The following is a 27,300-nucleotide window of genomic DNA, read 5'->3' on the forward strand; positions in this document are numbered from 1 at the left end:
GAGTAGCTGGATACATGGAAAAGTGAATGATGTGGAGAGAGATTGGGTGGGTGGGTAAATGGGTGGATGAATGGGTGGGCAGGTGGATAGGTGGGGTATGGATGGGTGGGTGGGTGGATGGATGGGTGGGTGGGTGGATGGATGGGTGGGTGGATGGATGGGTAGATGTGTGGATAGGTGGGGTATGGATGGGTGTGTGGGCAGATGGGTGTAAATGTGAACCCTGGTGATGAGGAGAATGGTGGGTGCCAGCACATGGTTGAGTGACTGGAAGGATGGGTTAAGTGAATTTGTCCTCTGGGCTCCTCCTCATTCCTGATACCCTGTCTCTCTGATGCAGAACCTGTTCCACTTTGTGACGGATGTGCAGAACAATGGTGTGGTGAAGATCCCTGACGCCAAGGGTGATGACGCCTGGAAGGTTTACTATGATGAGACGGCCCAGGAGATCGTAGATGAGTTTGCCATGCGCTATGGCGTGGAGTCCATCTACCAAGCCATGACGTGAGGGCACAGTGGGTGGGCGGGTGTCTGGGGCGACACTGGAGACCTGGGGGGGGGTGTCTCATATCTCTGGCACTTATCAAGATGCCACTATTGGAAGGTATGGTCAGGGAGTCGGTGAGAGATGTGGTACCCCAGGCAAACCAAGGGAGAAGGGTCAGGAACTCAGGGTCATCCATGGCTACCTATTGAGTTTTAAACCAGCCTGGGATATATGAGACCCTGTCTCAAAAGTTAAATTAAAAAACATGGAAGAAAGGGTACAGATATTACCTGGACTCTAAGGGCAGAGCCAGACCAAGGGGAAGCTGTGGAAAGAGGGGCTGACTCCCAGGTGGTGTCTTGGAGTTCTAGGGACCCCACAGTCTTGGTCCCCAGACCCAGTGCATCCCGCTTTAACCTGCCAGCCACTTTGCCTGCCTCTCCTCCAAGTACATGTGCCCTGGGGTACCCGCTGTCATGAGCACCCTGCTTGCCAACATCAATGCCTACTACGCACACACCACCGCCTCCACCAACGTGTCTGCCTCCGACCGCTTCGCCGCCTCCAACTTTGGGGTCAGTCTCAGGGGCAGGGCTGGACACACTTCGTGTGTGCCTCTGCCCCAGTGCTTATATGCCTTAGAATCTCCGTTTGTTCGCCTGTGAGAATGGAATCAGACGTTTGGAGTGGGTGGAGTACTTGTGCGCAGTGGGAAGAGCGCCAGGAGCTCAGTGGATACAGTGCTTGCCTAGGGTGGATGAGGCTCTGGTCTGCATCCCCAGCACCAGGCGAAGCAAGCATGGTGACATACCTGTTTGTCATTTCAGCTCTCAGGAGGCTGAGGCAGGAGAATCTCCAAGTCCAAGTCAGCCTGAGATACAGGGACCCTGTGCCAAAAAACTAGAAATAGGGGCTGGAGAGATGATTCAGCAGTTCAGAGCACTGGCTGTTCTTCTAGAGGCACGAGTTCACTTCCCAGCACCCGCGTGGTGACTCACAACCAAATATGACAGGAGCTGATGCCCTCTTCTGTTATGCAGGCATACATGTAGATAGAGCACTCATGCACAAAATGAATCTTTAAAGAACAACTTAGAAATGGGGTTTGGCTGGGTGGTGATGCACTCAGATTCTCAACCAATGTTCAGTGAGACCCCCAGCCCCAACTCCACCCTCCTTCATCTTCCACTTAGAAAGAGCGCTTTGTGAAGCTTCTGGATCAGCTACACAACTCCCTGAGGATTGACCTGTCCATGTACCGGGTGAGAGGCTCTTGTGCCCCTATGTGGACATCCCCTGCCCCAGTGTGCTGACACTTGGGGCTGTCACCGTGTTCCACTGTCCCTGGTCTCTTATCACACACCTAATGCCAACAGAACAACTTTCCAGCCAGCAGCCCCGAGCGGCTGCAGGACCTCAAGTCCACGGTGGACCTCCTCACCAGCATCACGTTCTTCCGGATGAAGGTGGGTGTCCCACAGGCATGCCCTGCCTGTCCTCACACAGCCTTGTGAAGAATCCTAGTGGTTTGTGTAGGGGAGTATGTTACAGCTCTGGAGCTCCGAAGATTTATCCTGACCTCTCGAAGTCAAGCTATACTTAGAGCCACAATAGGACAGCTCAGCCCTGGAGGGAAAAGTGTCCTGACTTGTCCGAAAGCCAGATTACCTGAAGTTGAGGTGTGGTGGGGAATGGACTCCCCACAGAATATAGCAATCCTGCTCCTCTGTTGGAGAGCTGCTACACAGCTGAGTTCTGCTCTGCTAGCTTTAGAGAATGTCCTAGCTGAGCGATCTGCTTCTTCAGCCTAAGATGTTACTTCTTTTGCTAACACCCTGATAAAGGGGAAGCCCCTGAAGAAATGTAGCAATCTCCTCTGGCTCCAGTGAGAACTTGTTACTTTTCCTGCTCAGCCTTGCTGAACCACCCTAAGGGAGCATCCCCACAAAAGGGAGCATCTCAGCATGGAGAATGAAGAATCTCTTGAGAAAGATTTATTTGGGAAGGAGTCCAGGAGAGCTACTGCCTCTGTCAGGGTGGTCAAAGACAACCTCCTACTGAACAGGCAGAGGGACTTATATAGGGCTTCTTAGGGGTGGAGTTTTCCCAAGGAGAAGAGGCATTGATTAGTTTTCTTGTTCAGGGATTGGTTAGTTTAGTTGGTCAGGGGCAGAGATGGCTCTGATTTTAGGGCCAAACTGTGTTTATTTCACTGATCCCTTTTAGCCTATTGGCTCTAATCTAGGGCATATTTCTTTCACTGGCTCTAATTCTAGGGACAAAGTGTGTGTCTTTTTTGTTTGTTTGTTTGGTTTTTCAAGATAGGGTTTTGCTGTAGTTTTAGAGCCTGTCCTGGAACTAGCTCTTGTAGACCAGGCTGTCCTCAAACTCACAGAGATCTACCTGCCTCTGCCTCCCGAGTACTGGGATTAAAGGCGTGTGCCACCACTGCCTGACTTCAAAGTGTGTTTCTTTGGCACTGGTTTCAGATTCAGGACTAAAGTTCTGGGTTCAGGGATAAAGATGTTTCTTTCCCTGACTCAGGTCTCAGATCCAGGGTGTGTTTCTTTCACTGGCTCTGGGTTCAGAGTTAGGGTGCTCAGAGATTGGTTGGTTTTCCTGCCCCAATTGACCCTTTTATCTATGGTTTGACTGTGGCCACTGCTACAGTCTGCCCTTAAACACACAGTGGGGGCCAGCAGCATGGTGAATGGATGCTTGCCACCCAGGCTGAGGACGTGAGTTCAGTTTCCTGGTCCACAGGTGAAGGGTGAGAACTGACTCTCACAGGTTGTCCTCTGACCTGAACATGTACGTGCACACACACCACACACACACCACACACCACAAACACACCACACACACATACACACACCACAAACACCACACACACACACCACAAACACACACCACACATACTCACACATACAACACACACACAACACACACTACACACACACTACACACATACCACGCCCACACACCACACACACCACGCACACCATGCATACCACACACACACCACTCACACACACACCACACACTACAAACACCACACCACACACACACACCGCACATACACGACACACATCACATATACCACACACACCACAAACACACATACCACACACATACACACACACCACACACCACAAACACACCATACACACACCATACACACATAACACACACCGCACACACCACACGCTACATGTACACGACACACACCACGCACACCACACACACACACGACATACACCACACATACACACCACACACATGCACACACACCACACACACCACACCTACACATACTACACATACACACACACACCACACACACACCACACACATACCACACAACACACACACCACACATACCATACTACACATACACACACACCACACACACAACACACACACACACACTACACACACCACACATACACACACACACCTTTAGTCCCAGCACTCGAGAAGCAGAGGCAGGGGATCTCTGGCAGGTGGAGGCCAGCCTGTCTGCAGATCAAGACAAATAAATTATAAACAGCGAGAACACTATGGGAAAACCCACCAGGCAGTCAACACATAGCAACTCAGACCCCAGTCCCGTCAGGGTGTCGCTAGCGAGAACACTATGGGAAAACCCACCAGGCAGTCAACACATAGCAACTCAGACCCCAGTCCCGTCAGGGTGTCGCTGTCCTGGCTGTCCTCACCGGGCCTGCCTCTGCCTTCAGGTTCAGGAGCTGCAGAGCCCCCCGCGTGCCAGCCAGGTGGTGAAGGACTGTGTGAAGGCCTGCCTCAACTCTACCTACGAGTACATCTTCAACAACTGCCACGAGCTGTACGGCCGCGAGTACCAGACAGACCCGGTGAGGCCCGGTGTGGGGGGGTGCCCCGAGGGGGGGGTGTGCCGAGGGGGGGGTGTCCCGAGGGGGGGGTGTCCCGAGGGAAGCAGTGTCCCGAGGGGGGGTGCCCCGAGGGGGGGTGCCCCGAGGGGAGCGGTGTCCCGAGGGGGGGTGCCCCAAGGGGGGGGTGTCCCGAGGGGGGGGTGCCCCGAGGGGGGCCGGGACCACACTGCTCTTCGGCCCTCGGGATTTTCTTCTGAGATTTGGGGTTAGGAGTCACATATTAGGACCATGGAGTGGTCTGAATAAGAAAAAAGGCATTTGGTGCCCTCCAATTGAGGGCTTAGCACCGAGCACACAGTAGGCCCTCAAGAACGTGCTTGGTGAGTTTGGGTTAAAGCTTCAAGACTAGGAGAGTCCCCATTTGTGCAAGATTCAGTGAATCAGGGTCTGGAGAGATGGCTTAGGGGTTAAGAGCGCTCACTGCTCTTCCAGAGGACACAGCAGCCGCCCTCCCAGCGCCTTCCTTTCACCTCCAACTCTACTTCTGGTCCCCTTGGGCACCCTACTGCAAATGTGCACATACAGACAAGCAGACATCCACATAAAATAAAATATCTTTAAAAGAAAAGAGAACTGTGAGGGTGGGTAAGAGGGCTCTGAGGACGTAGGGCTTGCCACCAAGCCTGGTTGTCCCTGGGGCCCATGTGGTAGAAGACGCTGTCCTCTGACCTAGCATGCTGTAGGGCACATGCCCACCCTGACACATACCAAAATAAATAAGACATAAACGAGAATGCTGACAGTCAGGTGTGGTGCTGCCTCCTCAGGCCCGGCCCTCAGGATGCTGAGACACGAGATGGACAATTCCAGGCCAGCCTGGGTTACATCTTGAGTCTCTATCTCAGGAAAGAAAAGGAAACACCGGCTTAGGTTGAATTTCTTTTAGTTTTGCTTTGTTTTTTAGTTTATTTATTTGTTTGTTTGCAATGAGGGTCTTATGTAGCCCAGGTTGGCTTCAGCTGTAGCAGAGGATGACGGCCACAGCCTCGATGTCCAGCGTGCACCAGCTTGCCCGCACTGTTGCTTGCTTTTTTTGCAGCCTGAGGCAGCAGTCTGCCCTGGTCTCTCCCACTCCTGCCCACATCAGCTTCTCAGTAGCATCTCCTTTGCCCATTTCAGGCCAAGAAGGGGGAGGTCCCCCCTGAGGAGCAGGGCCCCAGCATCAAGAACCTGGACTTCTGGTCCAAGCTGATCACACTCATTGTGTCCATCATCGAGGAGGATAAGAATTCCTACACGCCATGCCTCAACCAGTGAGCGCAAGCCTAGGCCATGTGTGGCCCTTCAGCAGTGTGTGACTGGGTCCTTGGTCCCAGAGTGACATTGGTCCCATTCTGACAGCTTAGAATGGGTGTGTGTGTGTGTGTGTGTGTGTATGTGAGAGAGGGGCCCCATATGTTGGCTTTCTTTTTACATTTTAACACAGGGCTTTCTTTTTATTTAAAATGATTTATTTATTTTTATTTTATGTGCATTGGTGTTTTGGCTGGATGAATATCAGTGTGAGAGTGTTAGATCCCCATGGAACTGGAGTTACAGACAATTGTGAGCTCCATGTGGGTGTTGGGAATTGAACTTAGGTCCTCTGGAAGAGCAGTCAGTGCTCTTAACCACTGAGCCATCTCTCCAGTCCTCTTTTTGCTCTTTTATTTTGAGGTATGGTCTCCATAAAGCTGGCCTCACACTCACTGTGTAGCCCAGGTTGATCCCCGCCTGGGTCTCCTGAGAAGCTGGGAGGACAGGCCTGAGATGCAGGTCTTATGGAGTTTAGCGTCTGATCACACAAGCTTAACTGTATATGTGTTTACAGCTGGGATGTGAACTTCAACATTTTTTTTTAGTGAAAATTTTATTTGGGGCAGTGGTAGCACACACGGTAAATCCCAGCTCTCGGGAAGCAGAGGCAGCATCTGGGAGTTCCAGGTCAGCCGGGTCTATAGAAATAGTTCTAGGACATCCTGGACTGTTATACAGTGAAACCTTTTCTCAAAAAAGCAAAAAAAATATTTTCTTAAATTTTACTTTGTCTTTAAAAATATTGCCCTTACATATGTTTGGGTGTTATGCCTGCGTGTTTGTGCCTGTGTCTCTGGAGGCCAGAAGAGGGCGTCAGATCTCCAGGAACTGAAGTTAGAGATGATTGTGAGCTACTGTGTGGCTGGTGGGAATTGAACCTGGGTCCTGTGTGCATGTCGGTTTTCTCCCTCCACCATGAGGACTCTGGGGACTGAACCCAGGTCTTCAGGTTTAGTGACAAGTCCCTTTACCCATGGGCTGTCCCACTGACCTAGAAATGAGTTTTAATTTGGAATGTTGTAGCTACACGCCCAGCAGTGTGGCCCAGCTATTCGTGAGGCTAACAGGAAGATCAGTTGAGTTCGAGTCTGAGGGTGGCCTTGGCAATGTGGAGGGACCAGAAACAGCAGACAAGTCAAACACAGTTTTATACACACAGTGTGCAATGCACAGTGTTGTGTACCGAGCAACTGTGTGGGAATGTGGGTACCGCTTGGAATGGTGTGGCCTGTGTGAAATATTTATCAAATGGCTAAAGGAGGTATCAAATCTGTTTCTTCCAAACTGAGCACTGGAGTGGGGTGGGGAAAGGGTGGGTGGGTAGGTGAGTGGGGGTGGGCAGGCGAGTGGGGGTGGATAGGTGAGTGGGGGTGGGCAGGTGAGTGGGGGTGGATAGGCGAGTGGGGGCGGGCAGGCGAGTGGGGGTGGGCAGGCGAGTGGGGGTGGGTAGGTGAGTGGGGGTAGGAATGATGGGTAGGCGAGTGGGGGTGGGTAGGCGAGTGGGAGTGGGTAGGCGAGTGGGGGTGGGTAGGCGAGTGGGGGTAGGAATGATGGGTAGGCGAGTGGGGGTGGGTAGGCGAGTGGGGGTGGGTAGGTGAGTGGGGCTGGGTAGGTGAGTGGGTAGGTGGATGGATCGTGAGCAGACAGATGGCTGACCCGGGAAGTCCAGGCGTCCCCTACCTGCTAGCCGCAGGTTCCGATGCCCTTTCCCAGGTTTCCGCAGGAACTGAACGTGGGGAAGATCAGCGCCGAGGTGATGTGGAGCCTGTTTGCTCAAGATATGAAGTACGCCATGGACGGTGAGTCCGTGGCCCCAGGCTGGACCCTGGAGCCCCAGCTGGAGCCCGGGCATCCGGGCTGAGCCTCTGTCCCTCCCTCAGAACATGACAAGCACCGGCTGTGCAAGAGCGCAGACTACATGAACCTGCACTTCAAGGTCAAGTGGCTGTACAACGAGTACGTGGCTGAGCTGCCCGCCTTCAAAGACCGCGTGCCCGAGTACCCTGCGTAAGTGCCTAGGCGGGCCGCACCCCAGCTCCGTGATACTCAGGACACTGGTGGTGGGGAAGCAGCTGCATGGTGTGGTTCACGGATCAGGGCAAGAAGGAAGCCACCATATTGAAATAAACCATGACTAAAATATTTTTACTCTGCAAAGGCTGAAAATTCCCTCCTTCCCCGCCCCCTCTTCCCTCCTCCTCTTTCCCATATTCCTCCCCCTTCAGAGTCATCCTTACATATATAGTAAGGTACATTTAAGGGTAGCCTGGGCTACATCAACCCCCTATTTAAATAACTGTATTAAAAAGCTTTAACCAAACTGAAATTACTGAAACCCAGTGTGGGTGGGGGTGGAAACTGGGACAGAATCCAGGTCACCACAAGCCTGCACCCCGTTACCACTTCAGAAGCAGGCCCATCAGCCAGCAGGTGGGGCAGGGATGGCCATAGTGTCCTGAGGGGTGTTCTCTTTCAGGTGGTTTGAACCTTTTGTCATCCAGTGGTTAGACGAGAATGAGGAGGTGTCCCGGGATTTCCTACATGGTGCGCTGGAGCGAGACAAGAAGGACGGGGTAAAGAGGCACTGGGTGGTGCCTGTGGTTGATGGTGTCCACTGTCCATGTCTTGCTTGTGGGTGCCCTCCTCCGTGCATCCTCCTGCCAAGGCCTCCACCGTCCTGGGGCCCAGACTGCCCCGGAGCTGATGCGGTGGTCCAACCTGTCCCCTTCCTGCCCTCCCTGGGCCCACACTGCCCCAGAGCTGATGCGGTGGTCCAACCTGTCCCCTTCCTGCCCTCCCTGGGCCCACACTGCTCCAGAGCTGATGCGGTGGTCCAGCCTGTCCCCTTCCTGCAGTTCCAGCAGACATCGGAGCATGCCCTCTTCTCCTGCTCCGTGGTGGATGTCTTCTCCCAGCTTAACCAGAGCTTCGAGATCATCAAAAAGCTGGAGTGTCCTGACCCTCAGATCGTGGGCCACTACATGAGGCGCTTCGCTAAGGTGGGCAGGATTGGTGGGGTTCCGGGTAGGGACTGGGCTGGGGGTGGAATCCAGCAGGAGTGATGTGGAGGTGAGCCATGTCTAAAGTTAGACATGTGGGAGAGCCAGAGGTGGGGCAGGAGAGGGAGGTTATGTGTGAGGCCCAGGGCTCTAATTCCCAGCACTACTCAAAGAAAAGTTAAATAAAACAAAACAAAAATAACCTAATGTAAAAAAATTTTTAAAAAATCAAAGCAATTATCAACTCCAAGGAAATCAGAAAGTTGGGGAGGTGAGTATTCCATTTTGGGCTAATGGACTTGGGCTGCAGGCCAGGTTCTGAGTTGCTGTGGGGATCTCCAATGTCAGGGTCCACATATGCAGAGCTGGCTTTGGGTGACTGACTGGATGGTCACTTAGTTGGGGATTAAAGGTTGGTATCTGGATTCCACATGACATCAGGTCACGCTGGTGATCTCATTTGGTTCCTTCGAAGCAGAGCAGGGCTCATGGGCAGTGATGGGGCTTGTATTTAATACATATCAGGGCAGCAAGGTCAGGAGTTTGAGGCCAACCTCAGTCACACAGACAGACCTTGTCTCAAAAAAACAAAAAACAAGCAAGCAAACAAACAAAAACAAACACCCAGGAGTTATTGCAGAGCAAACAAGTCTCTCGGGGAGGGGCTGTCCGCTGTGTCCTAGTGGCCGGACAACCGTCCAGCCCGACGTCACCATGTCTGCAGTAGATGTTGTTGGTGCCTGGTGACCAGGGTCCCCGAGACCACAGTCCCTCTCACCCGTGTCTGTGTCCTCAGACCATCAGCAACGTGCTTCTGCAGTACGCCGACATTGTCTCCAAGGACTTCGCCTCCTACTGCTCCAAGGAGAAAGAGAAAGTGGTGACCGGGGACTCCTGCCCCATCCCGTCCCGCCCCAGCCCCCCAGCCCCACTCAGCTTCCCTCAGGGTTCAAGGGTCCCTTCCTACCCCAAGATACGACACAAGGTTTAGGGCACCAAATTCTGCTGAGGGACACAGACAAATGTGCTTGAGTATGTTCGTGTGAACCTGCACAGTCTGTCTGGGCCTGATTGATGGTGTGCGGCTTGGTGGTGGTGGTTTGGTGGTTGATAGTGTGCAGTTTGGTGGTGGTGATTTGGGTGGTTGGTAGTGTGCTGTTTGGTGGTGGTGATTTGGTGGTTGACAGTGTGCAGTTTGGTGGTGGTGATTTGGTGGTTGGTAGTGTGCGGTTTGATGGTAGTGATTTGGTGGTGGTAGTGTGCGGTTTGGTGGTGATGATTTGGTGGTTGATAGTGTGCAGTTTGGTGGTGGTGATTTGGTGGTTGATAGTGTGTGGTTTGGTGGTTGATAGTGTGCGGTTTGGTGGTTGATATGTGTGGTTTGGTGGTGGTGGTTTGTTTGTTGGATTTTTAAGACAAGCTCTCAAAATGGAGTCCAGGCTGGACTTGAGCTTCCCACATACTCCAGGTTAGCCTCAGTCTTGCTATATAGGCCAAGGTGGCCTCCAATTCACTGTGTAGCCCAGGCTGGCCTGGTCCTCTGTCTCCACCTTGAGTGCTGGGATGACAACTGTGTCCCTCTGTTCCCAACCGTTTAACTGTGCTGAGGATTGGGTCATGAATGCGCTCATGTCTGTGTGAGCCTGTGAGTCTGGGGGAGTCCTGTGTGTGCCCATGAGAGAGAGGACATGCTCCCCCATGTGTCACTGAGTGTTTCTAGTGGAGCCTTTAGGGTGTAGATTAGCAGTGTCAGCAGAGGCAGGAGGGCCCTGAGGACTTCCCACTCCTCTGTGGTACCCACATGTGTCCCAAGGTGATGTTCCTGTAGGCCTCTCCCATCTGACCCAAGGGACCATCCCCCAGCTCAGGCATGTCCAGGGACCCCGGTTTCCCGATTCCCCAGGAGGTGGGGGGGTCGCCAGCCTGATTCTCACTCTTCCCAGCCCTGCATCCTCATGAACAACACACAACAGCTGCGGGTCCAGCTGGAGAAGATGTTTGAGGCAATGGGTGGAAAAGAGGTGAGTGTCGGGGTGGACTAGGGAGGGGCTTGGGTGCCTGTGCCTCAGTTTCCTTCCCAGCCCCTCAGACAACTTCCCAGGGATATGAGAAAGCAGGGATGCATTAAGGCTCTTGCTCCCCTCAGCTGGACGCTGAGGCCAGTGGCACCCTGAAGGACCTGCAGGTGAAACTCAACAGCGTCCTGGATGAACTCAGCCACGTGTTCGCCACTAGGTGAGGGGCATCTCTGGGGTGGGGACCCGTGAGCAGGGACAACCCCGAGCCTTGGGCGTCTTGTACTCATACCAGGGACAGAGTCAAGGCTCAGTCAGGTGAATTGGGAGCTCAGATCCAGCTTTCCCACAGCCTGGCTGTGTGGCTTGGGTGAGTCACTTACCAATTTGGCCTTAGCGGAGCAGCAGTGATGACATCGCCAGCAGCTGGAAAGAACTCTGACTCTGGAACGTCCACACACAGGCGTTGCAGGCGGGACAGTTTTATTGTGTGCCGTCACTCGGGTGCTGGGGACAGGGACCCTGGCCACAGAGCCAGGCCGAGCACCTCTCTTCTGTGCCCACAGCTTCCAGCCGCACATCGAGGAGTGTGTCAAACAGATGGGTGACATCCTGAGCCAGGTAAAAGGCACAGGCAACGTGCCCGCCAGTGCCTGCAGCAGTGTGGCCCAGGATGCTGACAACGTGCTGCAGCCCATTATGGACCTGCTGGACAGCAAGTGAGGATGGAGCCAGGAGGGCTGGGGGGACAGACATGTGCCTTTGTGAATAGCTGAGGCCTGCGGCCACTCCGTGGCTGGCAGAAGACTGGTGACAGGAGGCGGGGCTGTCACAGAGCGCTTTCCAGGGTCGGGGAAGGAGATGCTTAAAAATATAGAGGACAGGTTATTTGGGTAGTGGGACAGGTGAGAAGTGTGTGTGTGGGTAGAGGGACGGGTGAGAGGTGTGTGTGTGGGTAGAGGGATGGGTGAGAGGTGTGTGTGTGGGTAGAGGGACGGGTGAGAGGTGTGTGTGGGGGTAGAGGGACGGGTGAGAGGTGTGTGTGGGGGTAGAGGGACGGGTGAGAGGTGTGTGTGGGGGTAGAGGGACGGGTGAGATGTGGGGGGGGGTAGAGGGACGGGTGAGATGTGGGGGGGGGGTAGAGGGACGGGTGAGAGGTGTGTGGGTAGAGGGACGGGTGAGAGGTGTGTGGGTAGAGGGACGGGTGAGAGGTGTGTGGGTAGAGGGACGGGTGAGAGGTGTGTGGGTAGAGGGACAGGTGAGATGTGTGTGGGGGGGTAGAGGGACGGGTGAGAGGTGTGTGGGTAGAGGGACGGGTGAGAGGTGTGTGGGTAGAGGGACAGGTGAGATGTGTGTGGGGGGGTAGAGGGACGGGTGAGAGGTGTGTGGGTAGAGGGACGGGTGAGAGGTGTGTGGGTAGAGGGACGGGTGAGAGGTGTGTGGGTAGAGGGACGGGTGAGAGGTGTGTGGGTAGAGGGACAGGTGAGATATGTGTGTGTGGGTAGAGACGGGTGAGAGGTGTGTGGGTAGAGACGGGTGAGATGTGGGTGTGTGGGTAGAGGGACGGGTGAGAGGTGTGTGTGTGGGTAGAGGGACGGGTGAGAGGTGTGTGGGTAGAGGGACAGGTGAGATGTGTGTGTGGGGGTAGAGGGACGGGTGAGAGGTGTGTGGGTAGAGGGACGGGTGAGAGGTGTGTGGGTAGAGGGACAGGTGAGATATGTGTGTGTGGGTAGAGGGATGGGTGAGAGGTGTGTGGGTAGAGGGACGGGTGAGAGGTGTGTGGGTAGAGGGACAGGTGAGATGTGTGTGTGTGTGGGTAGAGGGACGGGTGAGAGGTGTGTGTGTGGGTAGAGGGACAGGTGAGATGTGGGTGTGTGGGTAGCGGGACGGGTGAGAGGTGTGTGGGTAGAGACGGGTGAGAGGTGTGTGGGTAGAGACGGGTGAGATGTGGGTGTGTGAGTAGAGGGACGGGTAAGAGGTGTGTGGGTAGCGGGACGGGTGAGAGGTGTGTGGGTAGCGGGACAGGTGAGAGGTGTGTGGGTAGAGACGGGTGAGAGGTGTGTGTGTGGGTAGAGATGGGTGAGAGGTGTGTGTGTGGGTTGAGGGACGGGTGAGATGTGGGTGTGTGGGTAGAGACGGGTGAGAGGTGGGTGTGGTGCACTGACAATTGGGTGGGCTGTGAGTAGTGTTGGTGAATTTGGGGCTGAGATAGGTAGATCCACTGGGAAATGCATGCTGGACATGGTCCCCTTCCTTCAGCCCGCTGAAGTCACGTCATGAATTGTCTGGGCTTCACTCTCTCATTTGCCCTCTTGCCCATCCTGTCTCTGTGCTTGGCCATGACCCAAGCCCTTGTGTTCTCTGGTCTCCGGTCTCCCTGGAGAAGAGACTTTGATTGCCCAGTGTTTTTCCATATTTGGACATCCTGGTGTGTCTGCCTTGAACACTGCATAGCCACCCCCTTCACCCGGAAATCCCCAAACCCCTTCTGTCTCCCCCTCCCACATACACCATGCATGGGCCCCCTGCCAGGTCATGCCTGTGTGTGGAGGGAAGGGGCCTGGCTGGTCCCTCTCACTGACCTCAGCCTCACCCCCAGCCTCACCCTGTTTGCTAAAATCTGTGAGAAGACAGTTCTGAAGCGCGTGCTGAAGGAGCTGTGGAAGCTGGTGATGAACACCATGGAGAAGACCATTGTTCTGCCGCCGCTCACAGACCAGACGGTGAGGCCGGTGTCCTGGTTCAATGCACCTCCAAGGTGGGGGGACGAGGGTAATGACACCAGGGATCAGCAAGGTCACTCAGGTGTGTCCAGGGGTGATGATAAGGTGAAGGGCCCTGGGCTGGTTGCAGGATACCCCTGGGTGGGTTTACAGGGGTGGAGGGTGGAGAGGCGTCAGCCAGTTGCCTGTAGCTGGGAGCTGAGGACCCTCTGGGCAGGGCCAGGGCTGTGGGGCATCAGTGCCTCAGTGTCCTCCCAACTGCGCTGGGCCCTCCCAGGGCCACTCACAGTGACTTATTCCCCTCTCCCCACCCTGCCCCCATTCCGGCTGGCAGATGATTGTAAGTAGAGACCCGTTTGTCCATCTGTCTGTTCATCCTCGTTCTTTCGCTGTGTGTCTGGACTGGGGCCACCCCCACCCTTCCAGTGCCCCCTCCTCCCCTCATCCTGACTTTGTATCTGTGTGCTGGTGGGTGGGCATTGAGAGGGGTGGGGCTGGGCGACCACGCCCCTCCCAGACTTCAAAGCACTGTCAGCCCACTCTGTCATGTCCAACCCTGTCCCTGTCCCGTAGATGGAAGCCACCCAGTCTCAGAAGCAGACAGAGGCAGGGGTGGGGTCTTCCCTTCTGCATGCAAGTGTGTGCTCTCATGACTCCCCTAGTGCGCACACCATTAGTGCACACACATGCACAGCAGGGGGACCAGCTGGAGATGCAGCTGTCAGGCAGTCCAGATGTCACTGCTTTGCCCAGACCGGGGCCTGAAAGAATTGTCTTCCTGGCCTGGGAAGTGGAGCTTCTTACCAGGAGCTGTCAGAGTGGCAGGGAGAGATGGAGGCCTCCAAATGCTTACCCAGTGACCTGTGCACCCCAGAAAACCCATCTTCCACATCCTTTGTGGGTCAGGCTAGGCCACCGTGACATTTACTTTGTCTCAAGCTCACCTTGCCAGTGGGCACAGCTTGGTCTCTATAGCCACCTTGTAGCATCATGCCAGTGCCCAGGTTATAAATGTAGAAAGAGTATAAAGGAATACATGATACTGATGGCTTGTGGCAGGTCACCTTCATGACAACCCTCTGAGGGAGGAGGTCTCAATCCAATCAATTTGATGAGGAAAACCAAGGCTGGGAGAGAGGCCACCTGGCTCAGGCCACAAGCATGTGCCCAATATTTCTCGGATTTGGAGCTGTCTCAGTGTGGAATGGGGTGCTTCTGCTAACCAGGGATCCAGTGGGCTCCTTTGTACACCAAATGTAAATGGCTTATATTTTAACAGTGGCTTTTACCTTGGGCTTTCTCTGGTTCTGGCTCTCTTTTCTCCTCCTCTTTCTCTTCCCTCTCCTCCCCTTCCTTCATCTCTTTCCCCACTTCCCCTCCTTTCTCTCCCTCCTCTTCCCTGCTTTCCACCCTCCTCCAACCTCCTCCCTCCTTTTTTCTTTCTTCTTCCCTCTTCCCTCTTCCTTGTCTTCTGGCTTCCTCCTCCCCCTTCCTTTTTAGTCCTCCCCTCCCCTCCTCCCTTCTTCCTCCCTCAGGATCATACACTTTCTCTTCTTCTTCCTCCCCTCCTTCCCCTCTCTTAAGAGTGAGCTCCCATAGGTCCCTACTTTCCCCACTCCCTAGCCAGTGCAGCCCCTAGTCCCCACATGGGTGAGTGTGATGTGCCTGGGTCCTGACCTCGCTGTGACATTGTCTCTGCAGGGCACCCTCTTGAGAAAACATGGCAAGGGCCTAGAAAAGGTAATGAGGGCCTCGGCTTGCTGGGGTCCCGGGTGTCCGGGTGAGAGTGCTCCTGTCATTCATTCTTGCAAAGGTCAGCTGAGGCCATGGCGGGAAGTGGCTCTTGATCTCGTCCTTAGGACCTGGAAGCCAGAGCTCAGATCATTCCCCAGAGTCGGGTGTGTGTGCCCAACTCCAGGCTCAGCTGGGTTCTTGTTGTCTTAATGGATGTTTACTGTACTGAGGTGGGACTGTGGGCAGCTGCTTGATTCCACACTCATACAGGATATGCCAGGCCTCTCTGTGCACTAAATGGGTGTTTTGTTATGACTGGAGCATAGGGCATTCCTACACCCCAGGCAGTTTTCTAGGGGTGCTGTACCCATGTAGCATCCATGTGGGGTGAAAGATGTGTGGATCTGAATGTGATCATGCAAATCATGTGTGTTCTGGCCTGTGAGCCTCCTATATATGTGATTTGATAATTCTTGATGAGTTTGAGTATCTACAGAAGCTATTTGCAGATTTAGAAAGTGTTGGTGTGTGCACGCAAGTGCTTGACTCTGTGTGTGTGTGTGTGTGTATGCGAGCGTGTGTGCCTGTGAATGTGAGCATGTCTGTGTCTGTGTGTGCATGCATGTGTTTGACTGTGTGTGCATGTGTGTGAGCATGTGTGCCTGTGTGCATGTGTATGTGAGCGTGTGTGTGTGTACATGCAAGTGCTTGACTGTATGTGTGTGTGTGTGCCTGTGTGCATGTGTATGTGAGCAAGTGCCTGTGTCTATGTGTGTGCATGCATGTGCTTGACTGTGTGTGTGCCTGTGTGCATGTGTATGTGAGCATGTGTGTGTGTGTGTGCATGCAAGTGCTTGACTGTATGTGTGTGTGTGTGTGCCTGTGTGCATGTGTATGTGAACAAGTGCCTGTGTCTCTGTGTGTGCATGCATGTGCTTGGCTGTGTGTGTGCGTGTGTGAGCATATGTGTCTGTGTGTGCATATTTGAACATGTATGTGTGAGTATATATGTGTTTGTGTGCATGCTTGTGTTTGTGTGCATGTATGTGAGCGTGTCTGTCTGTGTGAGCCTGTGTATATGTGTGTTTGTCTGTGTGAGTATGTGTGTCTGTGTGTGCATGTACAATGAAGGAGCTTGTAGTTTTTATTATGACATTTTTCTGTGGTTAGGCCTCCCCAGAAAAGGCTTGGTGCATGCGGGGTGTGTGCAGAGACCCGGAGCCCTCTCTCTCCTTGACTCCTCATCAAGTGCCACAGCACCCGAGGCTGGGGTTGCAGCCTTCTAGGCCCCCTGTGTGCTGTGGTCAAGGAGCAAGTGCCTTAGCTGGGGAGAACTAGTATCTGCTTCAGTAACTGGGAGGGAGCTCGTGATGTGACTCTAGGGGGCAGGGAAGTCCCACTAAGTATCCTCCCAGCAGCCAGCAGAACTCTGACCTCCGCCTGGTTCTCTCCACAGGGCAGGGTGAAACTGCCAAGCCACTCAGACGTAAGCCCGGCCTCTCACTGTCTGTCTGGCTCCTACCCCATCCTTCTCCCTCCCTGCCCCTTCCACTCTGTGGTTCGTGCCGTCGGGGGCGTCCTGTGGCCCTGTCTGTTATTCTTCTTCCTCTGTCTGTCTGGCTTGCTTGTGGGTGGGTAGGGAAGGGCAGTAGGAGGCATGGAGGATGCTCAAGAGGGTCCCTGCTTCGCAGCGGAGCGCAGGTGGGTGCAACAGGGGAAATGAGGTAACTCCGGCTCACGATCTCGGGGAGTCCTGAGGCCATGGGGCTGAGGGTGTGTGGCGCAGTGGAAGAGTCTTGAGCTCACAGGCCCAGAGTCTGGCTTCCATCTTGACGTGTGTGTGAGGTCTTGTCTTCCATCCTGGAAGGACAGAATAGCACACAGCATGAGGCAGCAAAAAATCAAAGCAGTCTCCAAATGTCTGGCCAACCTTAAACAGCCCAACCAGAATGCCCTGGGTCAAGCCTCATTCCAACAAATCCCTAATCAGCCAGGGAGAGATCAGGCCCAGAGGGCAAGGCCCTCCAGCTCAACACTGGCTCTCAGGCTGGAACCCAGTCTGCCATGCATTCGTTGCCTGTGAGGAGACCAAGACAGCAAATAAATCACCAAAGACATCACACCCCTTCAAGGCCACTGGTGGCCGTGATTCCCCCATGTGTGGGGGACACAGGCTCAGAGGGGTTAAATCACCTGTCTGGCTGCCCAGCTTGGATTTTCACCTAGACCTGCCTGGCATTATTACAACCACAATTGCCATCTGGTGGGTGTCTCTGAGAGACGTGGTATATACAGCCATCAGTGTGTGAGGGATCTTCTGGATCCGGGTGCCTCCCCTCACCACACACAGCCTGCCCATGCCTACCTGTTTCTCTTGTGTCTTCCAACTGTGGGACCGTAGTGGATGTGAGAGGAACCAGGCTTCTCCAGGGACAAGGTGGCCACATGCTCTGTGATCTCATCGAGGGGCTCCTGACCCCTCTGTCCATCGGTCGCCAGGAATCTTTGTATAGGAACCAAATGGCAGACAGACCAGGGGGTTGCTCGGGGTGGGAGACCATTTAGAAAATTCACACCGGTCACCCATGCTGTCTGCTGTTTCCCACAGGGAACACAAATGATCTTCAATGCCGCCAAGGAGCTGGGCCAGCTGTCTAAACTTAAGGTGAGGATGCAGAGGATCCCGGGGACAGCTGGGGACAGACCAAGACACAAAATCCCTGCTTTCGGCCTGGACACCCCTTCAAATGTTGGAAAGAGCTTGAGTGATCAAAGGAACAGATCATTTGATCCCCACCGTGGAAACTCAAGACTCACAGTCTCAAAACTGCTGTCAGCTTTGCCAACCTGACTTCTCCCTGACACTACACAGGATCACATGGTACGCGAGGAAGCCAAGAGCTTGACCCCGAAGCAGTGCGCCGTGGTAGAACTGGCTCTGGATACCATCAAGGTGAGAGAGGGGCCACAGAAGGCTTTAGGAGAGGGAACGAGGAGGCAGGTTTTGGGGAATGCGTGAGAGGACAAGATAAAATAAACGGGTCGCGGGCAGGGAGGGCCTTTCCATCTGAGGGCGCAGAAAATACCAAGGTCCTGGGGCAGCTGTGGCCTGGTGACGACCGGGAGGGTGAGAGTCATGGGTGTTAATGGAGGTGCTGAAAGTCATCAGCAGCTTCATCCTGTCCATCCTCAGCAATACTTCCACGCGGGGGGCGTGGGCCTCAAGAAGACCTTCCTGGAGAAGAGCCCTGACCTCCAGTCCCTGCGCTACGCCCTGTCGCTCTACACGCAGGCCACCGACCTGCTCATCAAAACCTTCGTGCAGACGCAGTCTGCGCAGGGTAAGGGCACCTTGCACTCGCTCCCGAGCCAGCGGGAGTCGCCCCGCCCAGCTGCGGGCTCCGCCCCTGGGTGATTGATTGATTGTAATGGGGGCGGGGCATCCGAGCTCAAAGCGCCAAAGGCGGTTCTTTCAAAACAAGGGGTGATTGACAGCTGTGGGACGGGACCACACAAACTCCAGGGGCCAGGCATTGATGATAGACAGCTGCTAGGGCAACCAAGGGACTGTTCTTGAGGGGTGGGACTTCTAATGTTCTGGAGCCGTTGAGTGATTGGTGGCACCTGGTTGTCGGCTCTGGTACCAGACTTCTGAGATGCCTCTAAAGTAAGGAATGATTGACAGCTCTAGGTGAACCCTCTGATGTCAGGGATCCAAGGCTTGGCAGCCTCCTTATGGGCGGGTCCTCTGCGCTGGGTCGATGTGGGAAATCCTAGAGGCTAAAGTACCTGGACCTGGGCAATGTGGGGACCTGGGAGGTGCTGAGCCTCAGATCTCCCCACCCCTGCCCTTCTCTCTGTCTGTGTCTCGCTTCTGTCCCTCGTCGCTCTGAGCTCTCGTGCAGCAGCTAAAGTCACAGAGCAGGGCTCCAGGGTCCTAGCACTTCTCCCTGTCCCCACCTCATCCAGAAATATTCCAAAGTGACAATTTGGTAGAAGTTGGCGGCCTCAGGTTCTGTCCTCGAGCTGGAGCGGGGAAGGTCGTCATCCACACACCGCCAGACACAGTGGGTGGAACACAAGCCACAGTTTCCCCTCCTGTTCTTGCTGCTTTTGGTGTCCCTGATGTTCCCAGAGTGGGAGGCTGTCTGTCTGTCCGTCCGTCTGCACTGACGTTTCTTTCTCTCTTTCTCTCCCCCTTGTCTCTCTTTCTTTCTCTCTCTTTTTCTTTCTTGTTCTCTTCCCTGTCACTCGCTGTCCCCTTTCTGCGCCTCCCTTTGCCCCCGCCACGCACACTCCTCCCTCCCTGTCCACCCTGGTCAGTCCATGGTGGAAAGGGGACTAGGTTTACCCTTAGTGAAGACGTTTGTCCTGAGATGGGTACGTGCCTGCGCCGCCCGCCACCCGCACGCGGTGCCCGGTGCCTGCGTCTCCCTTCCCCCGCCCGGCTAGTAAGACACCGGCCTGCCTTGGCCGGCGCCAAGTCCTCGCACAGGGCGAAGGGCAACTTGCTGGCTCCACACGGGGAAGGAGTCCCATCCCTTCTCCCAAGCCACATGCACCCTAGGCTGGATGGGGCAGCTTCCATTTCCAGCAACGCACAAAATACTAAACAATGAACAGCTCTGAGATCCTGGGTCAGTCATTCTGCAGCCTCCTCCTCCCCGACTGCTCTGTCAGTTGGAAAACGGACAGTCACAAGGACCATGCCTCGGGCACAGACCTGTGGTCCCTGTGTTTGGGATGTTGCAAGTTCCAGTCAACCTTCACGCATCTACCCACACCCAGAAAAGAACAAGTGGCCTCTTCAGCTTTCCCAAAGCTGAGGGTCGGATAAGCCACCTTCCCCTGCCAAGGGATCCGGGTTCTAGGGATGAGGGTGGGGCCTGCGACAGCCCTTCCTGGTGGAGCCAGCAAACCTGGGGTGGGTTTGGCACTGCCTCTCCTCCTTCTTACTAGCCTGGGCTGTGGTCTGACATCTTACATAACCCATCATGTCTAACTCCCCAGCACCCCACTTCTGGCCCGGATTGAGCTTGCTGAAGCATCAGCCTGGGGGGAGGGGGCTGAGCATGTGACTGGGAGGTATATGAGATGATATGGGTGACCGCCTGGGCTGGACAGTGCTGGGGCCATGTGCCCCTCTTCAGGGGCTGCAGGAGTACACCCTTCCCCCTCCCCCACTCCCAGTTCCCTGACCCTCCTCACTTCCCGTCCAGCACAGGTAACCTGATGGGTCTTTGACTGTCCTGATCCCCTTGCCTCCCACATTCTCCTCCTTGCCATGCCCGTGCATGGGGTGCCCCAGGAGTGGGGAGCTGCCTGGGGATGGGGTAGTTTGGGGTGCTGGCGGTCACAAGGCCCACAGGCCCTGTGGATATGCTTCTGAGTTACAGGTAGGGGGTGTCAGTGCGGTGGTTTTTAAGCCGACCACTCATGGTGGCCATTGTAGCCCCCAGGACACTTGATGATGGTTGGGAAGAGCCGTGTGCAAGGCTATCACACAGCAGACACACTTGTTGGCTAGGAAACTAAGATTAGGGGGTTGTTGGCATCAGGAATAGCTGGATTTAGGCCCCAATGTCATTGGTCAGTTGGTCTCCTTGGAGATCCCTGGGCCAGTTTCAATCAAAGACCATCTCTGAGCCTTCCCAGTGGGAACTGAAGCTTGCCTGTTAAACCCAGAACCAGGATGGGGTGGAGGCATGGAAGTTGTCATTTCAGAGGGGCAGAGCACTCTTGGGAGTTCAGAAGGCTGGGGAGGAACCTGTAGGGGGCACTGGACTGAGGTGAAGTGGACAAAGGGGCCTTTAGGATGGGACCCTTCAAGAGGTCAGAAGGACTCTGTGACAAAGTCAGAGGGGAGTCACGGGAGGCTTGTGAGTGAGGGGGGGCTTGCTAGATTATTTCTGGCTATTTTGTTGAGTGCAGCTGAGACGGACGAGAGCCAAAGCAGGGAAGGGCACACTGCTGTAGCCCAGGAGAGCGAGGCAGAGGGGTCAGCACTTGTATGGGTCCCAGCATCCCAGACTACAGTGAATTGAATGGACACACAGAGAGGGAGAAAAAGCAGGCTCGGGAGGCAGGAGAATGGGGGAGGAAGTAAGGCAGGTGCACTGCCTCAGAGAGGTTAGAGACCTGCCTCAAGGCTCACAGTGACTCAAGGAAATACCACAATCTAGCACTCTTGGCTTTGCAGTGGCATCTGCCACCCTGGTGCCCTCAGGGCCTCAGGGACCTGGTGCCGCCAGCACGTGGTGGGGAGGTGGCTGAGGTCCCTCCAGGTGTGTGGGGAAGAGCGGAGCTCATATCAGGTATCTTCCCCTGACCCACCCAGGCTCGGGTGTGGAAGACCCTGTAGGTGAAGTGTCTGTCCACGTGGAGCTGTTCACGCATCCGGGAACTGGGGAACAGAAAGTCACAGTGAAGGGTGAGTGGCGTGGTGAGAGAGGGGACCAGACACAGACTCACTTAAGCCAAGGGGGCTGGGAATTTTTTTCTTTAATGGTCTAGAGAATGGGAAAATCATGGGGCGGTGGTGGCGCACATCTTTAATCCCAGCACCCTGGAGGCAGAGACAGCCAGATCTCTTGTGAATTTGAGGCCAGTGTGGTCTACAGAGTCTGTTCAGGACAGGCTCCAAAGCTACAGAGAAACCCTGTCTCGAAAAACCAAAAATAAATAAATAATAAATAAATAAATAGGAAAATCCCAAGATAAACCTGTTTCAGGCACGGCTGCACTAGGAATTTCAACCGTGTCCCAGGACCTTGTAGCTTTCTGCCTTGGCCTGGCTTCCTTTCTGACAGAGACTTGCTGGGACATGGAGTCTATTTCTCCCTCCTGGAAAGCAGAGTATGGTTCTGTCACACTGGGGAACCTTACCAGACTTTCCCACTACCCTCCAACAGTGGTGGCTGCCAACGACCTCAAGTGGCAGACTTCTGGCATCTTCCGCCCCTTCATCGAGGTCAACATTGTTGGACCTCAGCTCAGTGACAAGAAACGCAAGTTCGCCACCAAATCCAAAAACAACAGCTGGGCACCCAAGTACAACGAGAGCTTCCAATTGTGAGTTGGACGCTAGTGGAGTGGGGGGAGCGTCCTTGGACAACCGAGGCGCAGGGGCTGGAAGGCACCACTTGGTGCAGAGGGAATTTTAGGGTTAAGGTCCCTGTCTGAGACCCAGGTCCCTGGGGGAGGTCATAGGCTTGGGGTTGGGGCAGAAAGGACGAGGGGAAGGTGGACAAGAGGGTTTGGGGCACAAGAGCGCGGGTCACAAGGGTTCGGAGACTGAGAACACAGCCTACTCCGGCCATTGGTTTTGTCATTTAAAGCAGTGGACTCTGGGGATTGTGTGACTGGCCATCACATGCTGCAGAGGTGGTGACTGGGGGTGGTAGAGTAGTGGGGTTACTGGAGGCTGACAAGTGGGGCCGGAGAGAACTGAGCAAAAGGCAGAGTGCAGCAGGGTCAGGAAAGGGGCGTTGCCAGGAAGGAGAGGAGCCAGAAAGCCGAGGGGCAGGAGGGAGGAGCTCAGCTAGGCAGTGTGGTTCTCGCAGCAGCCCGCCCCACGTGATGCACTGGGGAGATCCAGTCTGAGCAATAGGTTCCTTAGAGAGCTGGACCAGTTGTCAGGCTCCCAGTAGGTGTGGCCCGGCGAGGGTGCCAGCTTCTGGGGCACTAACTGCGAACGTGCGTGGTGGTGTGGTGTGAGTGGCTCGCTAGTGGCTCCCGTGGAGAGGCAGTGTGGCGTGAGTGGCTCAATGATTGACCTTCCCGGGAGTGGTGGCGCGGGGACCCGGCTCGCTGGTTACCCCCACCCCCCACTGAGCCGGTCCTTTCCTCCAGTTCGCTCAGCGCAGATGCAGGCCCCGAGTGCTACGAGCTGCAGGTGTGTGTGAAGGACTACTGCTTCGCGCGCGAGGACCGCACGGTGGGGCTAGCGGTGCTGCAGCTGCGGGAACTGGTCCAGCGCGGGAGCGCCGCGTGCTGGCTTCCACTCGGCCGCCGCATCCACATGGACGACACGGGGCTCACAGTGCTGCGCATCCTGTCGCAGCGCAGCAACGACGAGGTGGCCAAGGAGTTCGTCAAGCTCAAGTCAGACACGCGCTCGGCCGAGGAGGGCGGTGCCGCGCCTGCACCCTAGCGCGAGTTAGGGTGGGGTGGGGCTTGGGAGCGAACGAGGCCCCGCCCCGTAGACCCCGCCCTTTCTAGAGGCCACACCCCTCCACCTCAGTGGCCTTGGCTGGGGAGGCCCTGCCTCCTGCCCCTAGAAAAGCCATAGAGGGTCCGGTGCCCAGGGCATGGACTGGCAGGGCTGCCTGGAGGCCGGGACGCAGCCTTTGGTTTTTGTGCAAAAAACAGTGTGGGATGGGCTCTCAAAAGCACACGCGCCCTCGGGTGCACACCTGGGGCTGAGGGCGCCCCTCCATGTGGACCCCGCCCTCAGCACAGCGTGCCCACTGGCAGCTGGCGACCCTCTGATCGTGCCACGCACGGTGGGCTGAGCACCGACGGATGTCCCAGCCCCCATCGCTGCTAAATATCCTCCCCAATTCTTCCCCGGCCCCCCTCCCCTCGGGGCCAGGATCCCCCATAAACCCTCAGGCTGCCAAACAAGATCCCTATCCGAGCCCTTCCTCCTGGGACTTTATTCTGAACTGACATACAACCTAGAGTTCCATCAAGAAGAGGGGTTTGGGGTTTCCCCGGAGCCAGGCGCCCCCACTCACTTTGTTCTTTCTCCAAATCCAGGCAGGACAGAACAGAAAGAGATCAGAAACTAGGAGGTTGGGAGGGAGAATGTGAAGTGCACTTTGAGTGTTCTGTGCTGTGATGACAGATGAATGACCCTTTTCTGATTGGCTCGGAACTCCGGATATCTCCTGGATTCCAGCAAGGCATTCAGAACCGAAGGGTTGGATGCAGGTTCCATGCAGGGACAGGGGAGCTCAGATGGCCCATGTACTGTGGGAAGACCAGCAGCCCTGACTCAGTTTAGGACATCAGTCATGGATGGATGGCTAAAGGGGAGGCCAGAGAGCGACCATAGACTGTTTCTAAATTGCTGGTAAGAATGTGAAGTGTGTGTGTGTGGGGGGGGGGGGGGAGAGGTGACTGACAGAACCAAGATAGTTATGGCAAAGTCTCTCTCTCTCTCTCTCTCTCTCTCTCTCTCTCTTCCTGTCTCCCCGTCCCCCACTTCCCTCTAAATGTGTATGTGTGTGTGCTGGCCCAGAATGTTGAGGGAACAGCCTGGGCACGTTTGTTGAGTGAGTTCTGAATACCAGGCTAGGACTGTTTGAAATGTTCTTTTGTTTACCCAGAGACCTCCTATTCATCTTTCAATACCCTTCACAAAAAGTCCCCTCCTTAAAAACAATTCTGACTTCCCCAACTTCGTGCCCTTCTCTGACTTGGCCCTGGTGTCACAAGACTGGAGTGTATGTACCTGGCTCTAAAACTCCTAAACTTCATCCAGGCTAAGGCATCATGGGAACCCAAGCTTCCCCAGGAGCATTGAAGGTCATGCTGCCTTGAATTGTGTTGAGAGTGGCTGTGAGGTCTGCACTGTGGGGGGTGCATGCCTGTCTTTACAATTTCTCCTACCCTGACAGATTCCCCCACATAGCAGGTGACCAGGCTGAACCTCAGGACAATAGATGAAGACAGTAGAGGGGTGGGCTCTGAGCTCAGGACAGTCCCTTCCAGAGAGGAAGCTACTCCAGGGCTGCTGGTCTGAGTTACCACCTGTACAGACCTGGGCTCTCGCATTAGGACACATGGGGATGCAGGTCCGATTGGAGAAGGGCTAGCCTGGCCTGCTACAGGGAGATTATGAGGCTGGAAAGAGCCACATCCCGCCCACAGGAGGGGCAGGACTGGCTGGGTGAGGCAGATAAGGGGAGCGAGGAAGAGCAGTGGAAAGATGTGGGGTCCAGGCTCATCTATGCCCAACCTAGAATCCCCCCTCCCCGTGAGGGGCGGTCAGTCATGCACTGTTCTAGGTTCCATCCCCAACCCAATCTGGAAGGGTCCTCGGCCCCTATGGGGTCCCAAGGGCAGCCCTGCTGGGGGTGGAGTCATGGTGTCCGGGCTGGCCCAGCCCACCTCCAGCATCTTTCAGGACCAAAGCTGGCTCTGGGGACCCAATTCCTCTCCTCTTTGCCTTTTGTTTTAAAAAGTGAATTGGGTTGACACTGTTGGTGGTGCAGGTGACAGGGAGGGTCCCCTGTACCCCAGAAGGTTCCAGACCCCAATCCCTGCCGTGCAGCCCAGGGAACCCCTCCATTAGCCTTTCTTTGCATGTGACTGCAGATATGGAATCCGAGAGGTGTTTGGTTTTGGTTTTTTCCTTTCCTTTTTTTTTTTTTGGCGGGGAGGGTTTTTTAGGTCCACCCCCATTAGTCCAGCATCTTCCAAAAACCCTCATTTCTCAGTCAATCCATGACTTAGGACGTGTGTTCAAAACACCCGGGGAGTGTTCATGAGTGCATGGCGTTGAGATGTTTTGCACTATTCTGACTTTTTGGTCTCTGTAAAAAAATATTTTATTAACATTAAAAAAAGAAAGAAAAAGCACACAGTGCCTCAGTGCCTCAGGGTCTGGCTGACTTGCGCTTCTTTTGACAAAACCTCTGTGGGCCCAGAAGAAGGCGCAATGCGCTTGCTGCCAAGCCTGAGGACCCACACGGTGGAGACTGGGAAACTGGCCTTTGACCCCCCCACTGTATCACAGCACACACTAAAAACAAAACAAAAGTTGGGGACCAACACCTTCAGGAGACCAGGCTGCGGCTGAACTGAGGACACTTTTCTTGTCCACTCGGCCAGCAAGCATACCAATAGCACCTCAAAGAAATCAAGGTTCAGGGCTGTGTGTATTTCCGGCAGGGTGGCAGCAGTCCTGGCCGGGAGCATGGCCAGCGTCTGTTTAGGGTCTACCGTCACACACGGTCTGTGTCAGCTTACAGAGTGTAGGGAGATGCCCCCAGGCCAGAGCCCAAGGACACTGATAACTGGTGTGGTCTGACCCAGGAAGTCCTAGCAGGGGCGTCTGTCCTGTCTCTAGCTGTCAGTCCATACAGCCTAAAGTGATCTCTACTCAGAGCTGACAACAGCGATGCCTAGTCTTTAGGGCGGGTCCCTAGCAGGTGGCTCTGCCTGGAGCTCTTCTAGTCCTGTTTGGTCACAGGAACTGCCCCAGGGTCCACAACATCTGCTCTGACGCCCTCTGGTGGGCTCCTTCCATGAACATGGCATCAGTTTCCTTGGGGACAGATGGTGATGGCCCCCACAGCATCTTGGAGAATCCACCAGCCTCTCCCAGGATGCTTTATGGGGTGGACATGAGATCCCCAGTATGTCCTGACCCACATTCCCTTAAGTGCTTGGTAGTCTGCACAACATGTACCTTCAAGAACCCTGTCCCCCCAAATCTTGACAGGAACTCGGGGCAGCACGACCACAAGCTTCAGCCAAAACCAAACCAGGAGTATTTAATACAACCGTGAGCAAGTTACCAAGATCTGAGCAGGCAGTCATCCCCTAGAGGCGAGACCTTCTGCCTGCTGACATTTGATCTGGCTTTGAAGGCACAGTGACCCCCTGGCCCTGCAAGTAAACACTGCCAAGGCAAATAGGAACACCCCGATGCAGCTGGGCCACTTCAAGGCCCCAAGCGCACACCTGAGACACAAGGGCAGGGAGAAGCTATGGAAGCCAGGGGTGGGCAAGGGAGCCCCAGTCCCTGTGACACCCCCTCCAGGGGGGCTGGCAAGGCCACCAATACCCTGAAACCCAGCAGTCAAGTGTAAGGAGAGCGTCATCCCTCTGGACAAGGGGAAGATGCTGTCCTCTCAGGCAGGCTGGGAGTCCTCAAGGCCTGGCACGCTGTAGACGCTCAATAAAGGCCTGTTACACGAAGACATTTCTGTCTGCTCTGTCCTTGCGCTCAGCACCCCACTGTAAGCCCGTCAGCCCACAGAAGGGAAGAGCACCAATGGGCGACACACAGCAGGTACTCAACTCAGTGTTGCCCAAGACCTGGCGTTAGCAGGTGCCTGGCACATCGACTTTTCTTATTTCAGTATTCCTAGGGCTAAGAATGGTGCTCAACACACAGAA

At 54.9% G+C, this 27,300-nt stretch overlaps 1 protein-coding gene across 7 annotated transcripts in view; it reads left to right on the forward strand.

The window, feature by feature from the left end:
* Unc13a (unc-13 homolog A) overlaps positions 1–25,755 on the forward strand; it is a 46,123-nt gene extending 20,368 nt beyond the window's left edge. For 2 of the 7 annotated variants that reach the window (XM_087900714.1, XM_087900716.1), the window contains 24 exons: positions 341–504; positions 912–1,062; positions 1,681–1,749; positions 1,864–1,953; positions 4,228–4,362; positions 5,521–5,654; positions 7,411–7,496; positions 7,578–7,704; positions 8,174–8,270; positions 8,553–8,696; positions 9,493–9,576; positions 10,640–10,717; positions 10,843–10,931; positions 11,278–11,430; positions 13,311–13,434; positions 15,136–15,174; positions 16,625–16,654; positions 17,777–17,833; positions 18,041–18,121; positions 18,362–18,509; positions 19,492–19,548; positions 21,506–21,598; positions 22,080–22,239; positions 23,020–25,755. In XM_087900714.1, the coding sequence (XP_087756840.1) occupies positions 341–504; positions 912–1,062; positions 1,681–1,749; positions 1,864–1,953; positions 4,228–4,362; positions 5,521–5,654; positions 7,411–7,496; positions 7,578–7,704; positions 8,174–8,270; positions 8,553–8,696; positions 9,493–9,576; positions 10,640–10,717; positions 10,843–10,931; positions 11,278–11,430; positions 13,311–13,434; positions 15,136–15,174; positions 16,625–16,654; positions 17,777–17,833; positions 18,041–18,121; positions 18,362–18,509; positions 19,492–19,548; positions 21,506–21,598; positions 22,080–22,239; positions 23,020–23,320 (2,691 nt within the window). In that variant the 3' untranslated portion in view covers positions 23,321–25,755. The remainder of the gene's footprint in view (positions 1–340; positions 505–911; positions 1,063–1,680; positions 1,750–1,863; positions 1,954–4,227; positions 4,363–5,520; positions 5,655–7,410; positions 7,497–7,577; positions 7,705–8,173; positions 8,271–8,552; positions 8,697–9,492; positions 9,577–10,639; positions 10,718–10,842; positions 10,932–11,277; positions 11,431–13,310; positions 13,435–15,135; positions 15,175–16,624; positions 16,655–17,776; positions 17,834–18,040; positions 18,122–18,361; positions 18,510–19,491; positions 19,549–21,505; positions 21,599–22,079; positions 22,240–23,019) is intronic. The other 5 variants (XM_087900715.1, XM_087900717.1, XM_087900718.1 and 2 more) reach the window with 5 other exon arrangements.
* Positions 25,756–27,300: the final 1,545 nt, after the last annotated feature.

Source organism: Myodes glareolus, chromosome 23 (genome assembly GCF_982192425.1).
Source record: "Myodes glareolus chromosome 23, mMyoGla1.1, whole genome shotgun sequence".
Lineage (NCBI taxonomy): Eukaryota > Metazoa > Chordata > Mammalia > Rodentia > Cricetidae > Myodes > Myodes glareolus.